We start from the raw sequence: 11,379 nt of genomic DNA, 5'->3' as shown, positions 1-11,379 counted from the left end.
AGCAAAACATATGTTTTTGTGTAAGTATGATAACAAAAATGAAATAAGACTGACTAACAGACAATGCCTAACAATGTATTAAGAAGAAATTGGGAGTTTCCATATCTGTAAAGGTTGTCATTTATCCAGGTCAAGATATAGATAGTACTAGTAATTTGTAACATTCTACTACTCACTATACCGGGATCTAGATACATGAAAACCTTCACAGACCTACTGGTAATCATTTTGTGTTGTATACCCTTAAAGGAGAACTATGGGGTCAGGGCTTTTCTTTTTAATAGTTCTCCTTAGGGTAACGGGAGGACACAAACTAGCGTCCTCCCGTTACCCTAAGCTCAGTATACCGCGAGCTACAGCTCGCGGTATACTGAGACGCCGCAGCCGGAGCGGATCCCGACATCGATGTCGAGATCCGCCCAGCTGCGTGAGTGACAGCTGGCTCTGCCTATCTAGAGGCAGAGCCAGCTGTACCCGCCCCCTCCCCCGTCCTTTCCGCCAGTCAGCGCTGGCAGATCGGAGCGGGGAGGGGGGAATCCAGCCCCTCCCCCTGTCACGGCAGAGAGCCGTGACAGGATCGAGAGGTGAGCGAACGCCGGTATCAGTTCGCTCACCTCCCGATCTACTGAGCCGACCTGTGACAGTCTCATTGTCACAGGTCGGCTAGAACTATGAGGTGAGTAGAAATCACTCATCTCATAGTTCTCCTTTAAACTGGTTCTGGGAAATGTTCTTGACACTCATTAGCACTGAAGACGAGGCCTGGATAGTCTGCAAACCGTCTTCAACATTATAGAAAAAGATGAATGTGGGGAAATCCACATACACAAAAAAGGGGATTTTAAATTTTATACTCGTCATAGAATCCCTTTCCCCAGAGAAAGAGGCATACCTATTCAGGAGAAGGGATTATACCCCAGTAAGCTGCTGAATCCTTCCATAAGCTGCTGAATCCTTCCAAGAACAGTTGAGACCAAAAGCTTGGATGATAAGTTTGTTTAAGCTACATGGGGATGGTGGAACGAGAAGCCAGTGCACCCTAATGGGGTCTGTCTAGCATACCAAAAATGGAACCAGTCTTCCTGAAAGAAGCTGTAGACTTTAACGGCCGGAACCACATCCAGACAGTGAAGGGAAATGTCCCTTTGGTGAACTGGAGCAAGACAGAGGGACAGAAGAAAAATGTCCTGCTTGAGGATAAAGACAAAAATCATCTTAGATTAGAAGGAAGTCATGAGCCTCAACACCAACTAGCGTAGGACCAATAAAAAGGTTACTTGCAGGATAAAGCCATCAGTTCAGACACACGCCTTACAAAAGGTGATGGGTACAAGAAACACCATCTTGTGGGTAAGAGTAGAGAAAGAAATGGGTTTAAACCCTGTCTCGGCTCTCTGCCGTGACAGGGGAGGGATTGGATTCCCCCCTCCGCGCTCCAATCCTCCAGCGCTGACTGGTGGAACGGACGGGGGAGGGACCAGGTACAGCTGGCTCGGCCTCTAGATAGGCAGAGCCAGCTGTCACTCACGCAGCTGGGTGAATCCAGACATAATTGTCGGGATCCGCTTCAGCGTCTCAGTATACCGCGAGCTGTAGCTCGCGGTATACTGAGCTTTAGGTGACTAGTGTGTGTCCTCCGTTTACCCTAAGGAGAACTATGGGGAAAAGCCCTAACCCCCTAGTTCTCATTTAAAGAAAGGAAAGGCATAACAGCCAGAAAAGTGGGTGCAAAGGGGAAGTCTTTGCAAAGTTGATCAACAACATTTTCAGAATGGTTCACAATGCATCAATGACAACACGATTCCAGGCTGCATATGTCAGCACTGTCAGTAGGCGGGCAGTGAGCAGCCCCAGAACAATTAGTAGAATGTGAGCTTGGGGTACTTGGTACAGCAGGACTGCCCCCCCCCCCCGTGCCTTGAATCAGACATGTTATGACCACGTGTGGCAGTAAGGCAATGCATAAGCTCAGGGTAAGAGGCAAGGCCTTAAGTACTCACGAAACCCAAAGAGCAGGTGATGGTCGAATAGCTGGAGGTGACCAAGGTCAGTGTAGGCAGGCAGGAGGAACAAATCAAAAACGGGAACGGGCAACAATGGCAGCCAGTGATCTAGGTAATTGAAGTAGCACCCGTGATCATTCTGACTGGCCTACTAACTGAGTGCTTGCCCTTCAGAGACAGGACAAGCTTTGATTCAATCCCAGCAAGGTCAGTGTAGGCAGGCAGCAGGAACAAGTAAAGAAATCTAATGGGGAACGGGAAACAATGGCAGCCAGTGACCTAGGTAATTGAAGTAGCTCCCAGTGATCATCCTGACTGGCCTACTCACTAGGTGCTTGCCGTTCAGAGACAAGACAAGCTCTGAGTCAATGCCAGCAATTCTGGGCCTGGAAGGCGCTCTGGATGCAGGACTCCAAAAGCAAGGCAGGGGATCACTGTGCTGGAAAGCTGCAATTAAAGAGACAAATCTCCAGCAGTGATACAGAGAAGAGTCTTGATTGAAGGGAGACAAATAAATCGAAAGAAAAGCTTGGAAAAAATAGGTTAGTCTTACCACAGCAGAGCTGTAGAAAAGACATACATCCTTTTAGGACAACAGCAAAAAAGCGGAGGCGTGCTGGTAGTGGGAGGGAATATCCTGGGCTTGCCTACAGTGTTTTTTGTCAGTGTCCAGTCCTCCTGTAGGCAGCAGTATATTCCGAAGGTTAAAGACTTCCTCAATGGATGAGAAATAAAAAAAAAGTGTTGAAAGTTGACTAGCTGGCCCCAAGGAACCATGTATGCATTGCTTCCCTCTAATTCTGATAAATCAATGTTCTTTATAAGCACCAATGATACTTTACAGATTGTATTAACACCAATACTGGTAATATAATAATTCTACAGAAATAAAGGCAAGAAAACTGATCACTGCAGCCTGATTTTTTTTTTATATAAACAGGTTTTTCAAGCTTAAATTACAAAAAATACCTGATAATGTGGCCTGAGATGGGATTAGCAGCAGATGGCAGGAATCCTGTGTGATGCAAGTCTATCCAGACCTTGAAACAAAATAACAGAAACATCAATTTTTAACAAACAATCCATGAATGTACACAGCAAAACATTAAACTTCCATCCTCTAAACTCCAGTCTCACCTTTGCAGGCATACGTGTTGCTAATACTGTCAGGCAGTTTACACATGAGGCAATGAAATCCATAGGTGGGTTCATAACAGTTGTTAACCTGCAAATAAAAAGGAAAGAAGAAGTGAGGAATTTCCTCAAAGGGAACCTGTCAAAACAGAAATGAGGGCGTTCACAGGTGTCTTGTTCTTGAAGGTACAGGTCAGTGAAACTCTGACCAACATATCTGTCCTGGGTCTAAGTTGTAAACATAAATGGCAGACTCGAGCTTGTGAACTTAATGCCAAGTTGGCAACGGAAGCCTCCGTATTTCTATACAGACAGCTTCCTTTAAATATTTATTCTCCTGTGTCTACCAATCCTAAAATCAAGTGTTCACAGTTTTCTAGTGTACCTTCCTCACCTACCTCTGTAACAGCATGTAAATGCGGGATGTAATCGGCAGCATATAGTCAGCTGTGGACAGGTCAGTGTTGATAACTTTGTGCACAAGATCTATGATGGGCTTTACCCTGTGACAGTGCTGTATGACATCTAGAGAAACATAAGAGTGTAGAATTAAAACCAAGCAGTACCACACAGTGGCAGATTAAAGTAAGAATACACTTTCATCTCACCTGCTGTGGACACGACATGAAGGAGCATTTCAACTTCACAGGTAAATAGGGTCCAGCTACTAAAGGAGTATTCCCAGCGAACAAGGAAACCATTGTCATCAGAAATCACCTGGCCGACCGTCCCCTGAGGTATGCGCAAGTTGGTCTGTCCCTGTCCTGTAATGCAAAGAACCACTTAATTAAAAAAGGTTTTTTCTCTTTCAGCAAGGCAGTGGAAAATCACTATATTGTCTAATGGTGGGCACTACACTCCATTGCTTTCATTGGCAAAAGGTGCGTTATCCCAAAAAATGCCAAATATGAGCTAAATGTGACATTTGACGCCACCCATTGGGACCACCATTAGGACACTGGTCAGCCAGTGTAGACTTTACCACTGGGTAATGACACTTGACTAGCGTTTTGGCGTGCCAAAACTACACAGAAACATATTGCCACTCAACCAAAATGTATTGTTTACTGAAAGAGCAGCACAAAATGGTACCGGCCTCAAACCCCTTATACTCACCATTCTCTTTGCCCCATTTAGCTGCCGAAAAGAGGAAAAAAAGGCCCTGAGTAAGCTCAAAGGTCAATCTGGGCATAATGTATAAAGAGCCATGGACTCTATACCCACCCCACTTGGGTCTAGTGACTGGTCACTGGCCACTCAGAGCTGCATCGTGGGAGAAAGAGAAGTGTCACATAATCCCCCATACTTCAAGTACTGGGTATTTCTCAGTGCTCTCAGAGGTGAACTGGGTGACGGGGGAAAAAAGGGAAGGTGAATAAATGCTGCAACACCATTTAGGTCAAAAGGACACATCATCTTTATAGCTTGAGCCCACTTAAACCCATTTATACACACTTTCCCCACACTTCACTGCTGCACCATTAGTCAACCCTGTGCAAGCTCCATGTCAGAGCATGCACAGGGCTGATGACCGTGTCAGGCCTGAGCACTGCATCATAGGAGGAGGTCACATGCTCCTCAATACCTGAAATTCTAGGTTTTTTGTATTGGTTACAGTGCAGCAAAAGGGGAGAATAGTACATGAGAGCTTAAGTAGGCCAGGGGTGGGCTTAAAAAACAAACAAACTGTCAATTTGCTCAGAATGGACAGAGTAACAGAGTCTCTTTAAAAAGAAAAGTACATGTGCAGAGCACAGGTTCACTCTACAATGCATCTTTCCCACACACCTAGCCATGACAGACAGACTCGAAGTTTAGTCTTGCACAGGCTTGTATAGCAATGAACCACTAGATCAACTTTATTCACTTAAGATGTTACCCAAGGCATATAGAAGCTTTGGAGTCCGTCTCCTCCAGAGAGTCTCGTCGTTATGCGACATGACATCGGGAGGTTTGTGCTTGTAATGCTCTGTGTAATGGGACATCTTATCCAGGAATGTGTACACCTGTAAAAGTCACAGCATGTAAATTCAACCAATCTCCTTAATCTGATGAGCTACAGAGTAACAACACATGAATTATTTTCATTTTTACCCTTTTGGCTGTGGACTTGCTGGAGACAAGAGCAGTCAGAAGCTGGAGAAGAGGTGCCAGGCGGGCAGGGAAAAAGGTGCACACGCTGTCCAGCAAGACTCCCAGGCCTACAGTAGACTGCTAGCACCGAAAAAGAGACACACTTAATTAGTCCACACTGTGATGTTCAGCTATAGCCCTGTTTCTGTACTGGCTGCATTTTTTAACATACTTGTGTATAGTAATTAGCAAATTGTTATTTAAACTGGCAGATAGAAGTCCTTCCTAGAGAGTTGTAATTTTGTGATTAAATACGACCATGAAGAATTATGGAGGAACAAATAACTTCAAATAATGAAAAGTTTATCAATCTCATTTTACACATATTGTGCAAATCCGCAAATATTTAAAAGAAACTAAACTGAAATCCACTGAAAAAGATCTGTGTTTATAGCTGTATACTTTAAAGCAGGCCTATAGCTAATCTGAAGTTTGCCCATCAGTCTGGGATTTATCAACTCAGTGACAAAGCAATTAATATATAATATACATATAGCATATAATTCCTAATTAGAACCAGCAGGGCACTTTCACAAATGTGTCATTGCCTATGTACCCTTTCTTCAAGCCTCACAGATGTACTTCCTGTTCTAGGGGAACAACGCTTCCTCAGTTTAGCTGTAGCTTCGTCACTCTTTGCTACACACCTCTGAGATGGACTACAAGCAGCTGTGCCAATGCCCAGTGACCTAGCACATTCTGCTGTAGTCACCACAGTACAAATGTGACGTTCAGCCTCAGTGGAAACGCACACATCCACAGAAGGTTCATGCAAAGAATCTTTAGTGCAGGCAGAGAAAACAAAAAGGGAAAACTGCACAGAACACAGATCTAATTTACTTACAGAGCACTACAAACCAAGTATTCTTTTGTAAAAAGTTTAGTTCCCCATCAACACCTACGTCAGGCTGACTACTTGCAAAAAGGAACATACATGTGGGAGGAAGGGTAAGACAAGAAAAATCAAAAGAAAATTACCTTTCATCTGCTTGTGACCTGCTCACAATATCAACAGGAATGTTCAACTTCATGTTGCGGAAGACTGGCTGATGTCAGCCTCTCAATGAAGTGCTATGGCTTCAGACCACGTGGACCTATCTACAGCTGATAGATAGCTTCCATCTGATTTTCTTGCTCCTACCTTGCTTCCCTTTTTTATTAAAATGGACCTTACTTTAAAATAAGAGATACAATCTAAATATCACTTTTACGCAAAATGTATTTTAGTTTCAGTGATTGCTGGCAAGTGGAATTCAGCATTAACTTAAAATCTTCTGGGGGACTGTCCCTTAAATTTTTACATTTCTCTCCAGCAGCCATTACAAAGCCAAATGCTGGTGTCATGCTATGAGTAATCCAACCAGGCCAAAACATTCTTTGTGAAGAAAGACTACTGTGGGGGAAGTTTTATTACTGAAATTCAGGGACAACATGCTGCCATGTGATTTAATCTACAGCCGTATCTCCCCACTTACTGTATTCCAAAAAAGTTCTGACAGGTTTGGTGCAGTCAGAACTTGACAAGCCGTATCAATGATGTCCTGTGGAAGCCAATAAGTCCAGCATTATATTTAAAAACAAATAAACAAAAAAAAACACATATATTGCCAATTCTCAAAATGCAATACTCTCATAAGTATGACATAAGGCAAAAACGTTGTCTTTCCAAAAGGAGACATGACTTCTGGTCAACTTACATTTTTACACAATCAAGGAATAATTTAATGGATGAGTTATGTCCATGTTGCACAAGGGATCGCCTAGTTATGTATCTAAATGAATGGCTGACCTAGGTGTTGATTTGTCTGATGACGACTGGCATCAGATATTGCTCACCACTAAATCCTTCTCCCTGAATGTAGCAGCCTTGGATCCAACTTTAAAGTTCTCTCGCGTTGGTATTTGGTCCCTCCCAGGATTGTGAGAAATATGTACCAGGTTACCCACCGGTTTTCCTCCATAGATGTGTGACACCTGGAACCAACCTGCATATCTGGTGGTCATGCCCCATAGTCTACACTTTTTGGAAAGCAGTGTAACGAATTTTATCACAACTGTGGGGTTTCCAATGCAACACCGGATCCCACCCATGCTCTCCTTAACAGTTGCCCTCCAGAGGTGACCAATGCCCAATTTAAACTGCAATTACAGATTCTTATAGCAGCTAAACAAACCATAGCTAAGGCCCGGAAATCTCCATGGCTTAGTGTTGTGGAAGTCAAAGTTAGACTCACATGGGTCATCATTCATGAAAAAAAATTAGAGGCCACCATTTTGGATAGGATTCCAAAATATGTGAAGGTTTGGCAACCTTGGATTGATCACTTTTTACCTTCCGATTTTGACCACATATTACTCAAACCATGTTGATCTTAAAACAGACATTAACTCCTATGCACTCTGTTGAACTAGGCGCTGGTTGACAAACTTGATGGGGATTTAGGTCCTACAGAGCCCACTTTCCTATACTCCTACCCTGTTCTTGTCCCCTTATTTCCCACTTTATTTACTTTCCTTCCCCCCAAAATGACCATCTCTACCTTGTTTTGAAACTCGAGTTAGTAGACATTTTATTTCACTCATTATTTAATGAAAATTCGGACTTATTACTGTCTTACCAGTTAAACATTCTGTGCTTTAACTGTTTGATATGTTTTATTGCCTATGTGAAATCAATATTAATATTGAACACGAAAAAACAGTGGATGAGGAATGATTTACCAAATTAATTTTTCTCTCTTAAGAGACATCCTGACAGCTGACAGTAATGACATAAATCAGAAGCAGACCACACTTGCACAAACAGCCAACAATAACATATAGTACAATGCTTACTATGTGCAATAACTGCAGAGGTTTCTGCACCAAAAAGCTGTCCTCAAGGAAGCCATTTGTATCTCATACTACAAAGTCATTAAAGCTCACCTGCTGATTGCCCAGTGTGTGTTGGTCTATGGAGATCAGCACAAAGCAGAGAAGACTGTAGATGCACAGACAAGCGGTACTGGTTGTACACTGCAACACAATGAGACACTGTATCAATAGGTGAATGTGAGTAACATAAAATAGCATTACAAAACTTAGGATTATTCTGATTATTCAAGATCCCAACCATCAGATATTAACGTTTATGTGTAAGAATAAATATTTTCTATTAATCCATAGTGTTCTACAGGGGGCGGATCACCATAGCGACCCAGGCGGTAGCTATGGGGCCAAGGGGGGCCCAGACAGGGCATCCCCCTGATGCTGTGCGGGCCGCCTGGGTCGCTATGGCATCTCAGGCCGCTGGCTGTCACTAACAGCTGTGAGGAGGAACGCGTCGCTGTTCGGATCACTGACGACCTATCAGTGATCTGTGTAGCGGCACATTCCTCCTCACAGCTGCTGCTGAGTCAGTGACAGCCAGCGGAGGAGGAGGACATGCACACAAGCTCCATCTGCTGTACATCTCCTGCTGGCAGTAACCAGAGGTGACGTGCTCAGTCGGAGCTTTCGATAGAACACCGGCGTCGGCAGTGAATGAGGCGGGGCCCGGCAATGGAGGAGGTGGGGCCCAGTGACAGAGGAGGAGGAGGCAGAGAGCGATCGGGGCTGACCGGTAAGAGGGTTTGACCAGCCCACCTGAGACCCGGCAGAGCCCGCCATATAGTCTATGGTGGGCTCTGCAGGGTTACTCTCAGGTGGGTTGTTTGGGATATCAGGTAGGCGTAACCAGAAATCACAGGGCCCCATACAAAATGTTGCTATGGGGCCCTGTGATTTCTAGTTACGCCCCTGGTCTTCTATTTTGCATAGAACACTACAACGTTCCACCCCTGTTACAGACGGGCCTGTAAATAAAATTCAAGCCTACTGAATTAACAAACTGATTAGTCCTAAACAACATAATGGTAGACATTAGACGTCTTCCTGGCTGACTTGGCAGTGTAATTCAAAGAAGGATAACAACAGGTCAAACATGGTTTGCAAATACTCACACTATGCTCACCACTACCAAGACCTTGAAGCATTTTGGTTAGATACTGGAAAACATGAAGCTGTAAAGCAGTGTTGCCCATCTTTCGAATGGCTGGAGAAGCATCATCTGTGGTAAGTGTGTGCTGAAGAAGAGCCCAGGCCAAAAGAACCGGCGCGTGATGTGGAATGTCTCCAAAGGTCAGCAGGATTTGATCCATTTCCTGTTCGGAATAGTTACAAAATGCAGTGTCACTGGATATCACATACAATTAAAAAACAGAAATGGCAACTCCATGATAAATCACTAAACAGCCAGTAAAAAAATGCCGTCTGGCGACGGCAACCCGCAGATAGGAGTCAGCCGTCCGTCCGTTTTTTCTTAACGGGCGGACGGCAAGAGGTTAAGTTACAATCCTACCATCTTGAAAGCCAAAGCAACCTCTGGCTCACTGTAAAGGCTCATTTACAGGTTGGTGGCCCCAAAGATATATAATGGGAGATTCGCTGAAAATCAAGAAAATGAAGACACAGGTCAGGGGCCCCCAAAAGTGACCCAGCTCAACATTTATAAGTGTCCGATGGTAAAATAGAAGGTAACATACATAAAACAACCCATCCACCCAAATGGTACACGCTTGCTGTATTTTCATGAGGTTTCCGCCTATATTTAATGGAAGTGTTTGAGAGGAGCATTTGACAAACAAATTTTTGAAATGCTTCCTTCAATCTTTGCTCTGTGGAAATAAAATAACGTACCTTAAAAAGGAGAACTATGAGGTGAGTGAAAATCACTCATCCTCATAGTTCGAGCCGACGTGTGACAATGAAACTGTCACACGTCGGCTCAATAGGTCGGGAAGTGAGCGAACACACACCGTCGCTCGCTCGCTTCTCGATCATCTCCCTGCAGAGAGACGTGTCAGCCAGTCATGGCTTCCTGCAGGGATCCCCCCCCCCCCTATCCTCCAGCGCTGACTGGAGGAACGGACGGGGCAGGGGCGGATACAGCTGGCTCTGCTCGAGATAGGCAGAGCCAGCTGTCACTCACTCACACAGCTGGGTGGATCTCGACAGTAATGTCGGGATCTGTCCCGGCTGGGGCGGTCTCAGTATACCTCAGTATAGCTGTAGCTCGCAATATACTGAGCTTTGGGTCACGTGAGGACGCTAGTATATGTCCTCCCGTGATCCTTAAGAGAACTATGGGGAAAAACACTTACCCCATAGTTCTCTTTTAAATACACCAGTCTTAATGAAAAAGTCCCTTACCTTGCAAATCTGATGCTCATTGTTGAGTGGGTGTTCGGCGTTTTCCTTTAAAGCACACTCCTGCAAAGAGTCCATGTCAATTCCTTCCAGGAGGATGAGAACTTCAAAGTACCTTTAAAGAGGTGGTGAAGACAGTAATTAAAAAGTCAAGTATCTTTGGAAACATTAGACAAACGCTAGTGTTTTTTATGATGGTCAGGACAACAACAACAAAAAAAGCTTCACACTTTCCAGGCTATACTATTGCTTGGCCTAAAGCTGGCCATACAATGCTATATTTTTCTCTTTCAACCCACAGGCTAAACGAAAAAAATAGAGCAGATTCCTCCATCAACACTACGAGTGTGTTGATCAAGGAATCCTGCTGTTTGCACTGCAATCCGACAGCGGCCGCCGACTCCTGTTAGAATACCCAAACAGACCCAACAGCTCATTGGCTGCCAGCTCTGGTGGTATGAAGATTTTGCCAGCCGGCTCTTTTGATCAGCTGATTGAGGGATGCTGGCGGAAAGGGTGCCGACATCAGCACCCACTATGCGAATTTCAGGAGGTTCCTCAAGAACCGGCTGAAATTCGCACAGTGTATAGGCACCTCAAGCCTTCCCTACTCCACCCACTGCAGTGTGTGCTGCAATGTGATCACTTCCCTGCTAGGCTGATAGGCTGCACAGTGCCTAGTGGTCTAACAGAAAGGAAATGAAGGAGGCAGAGGGCAAGAAGCGCAGGCTTGCACCATGGATTCCTGGAAGACTACACTGCTATGCAGAAAGGTAAGCATATATTTTTAATACTTCCAAAAGCTAGTTACATTAGGCTGAAAAGATTTTTTCCCCAGAGTTTTTCTTTAATAAAATTTTATTATAGGGGGGGGGGGGAGGGT

At 44.4% G+C, this 11,379-nt stretch overlaps 1 protein-coding gene across 1 annotated transcript in view; it reads right to left on the bottom strand.

The window, feature by feature from the left end:
• The window catches only part of NUP188 (nucleoporin 188), a 47,937-nt gene that overhangs the window by 23,360 nt on the left and 13,198 nt on the right, over positions 1–11,379 (bottom strand). Inside the window, exons 10-19 of the mRNA XM_018573757.1 lie at positions 10,500–10,611; positions 9,251–9,451; positions 8,196–8,285; positions 6,746–6,811; positions 5,232–5,351; positions 5,017–5,143; positions 3,746–3,901; positions 3,536–3,662; positions 3,141–3,228; positions 2,973–3,043 (exon numbers count right to left, since the gene is read on the bottom strand). Coding sequence (XP_018429259.1) covers positions 2,973–3,043; positions 3,141–3,228; positions 3,536–3,662; positions 3,746–3,901; positions 5,017–5,143; positions 5,232–5,351; positions 6,746–6,811; positions 8,196–8,285; positions 9,251–9,451; positions 10,500–10,611 — 1,158 coding nt within the window. The remainder of the gene's footprint in view (positions 1–2,972; positions 3,044–3,140; positions 3,229–3,535; positions 3,663–3,745; positions 3,902–5,016; positions 5,144–5,231; positions 5,352–6,745; positions 6,812–8,195; positions 8,286–9,250; positions 9,452–10,499; positions 10,612–11,379) is intronic.

Source organism: Nanorana parkeri, unplaced genomic scaffold (assembly GCF_000935625.1).
Source record: "Nanorana parkeri isolate BGI_ZX_2015 unplaced genomic scaffold, ASM93562v1 scaffold2521, whole genome shotgun sequence".
Classification (NCBI taxonomy): domain Eukaryota; kingdom Metazoa; phylum Chordata; class Amphibia; order Anura; family Dicroglossidae; genus Nanorana; species Nanorana parkeri.
Note: the sequence above shows the minus strand (reverse complement) of the source record. Positions and strands in the feature narration are given on the sequence as shown.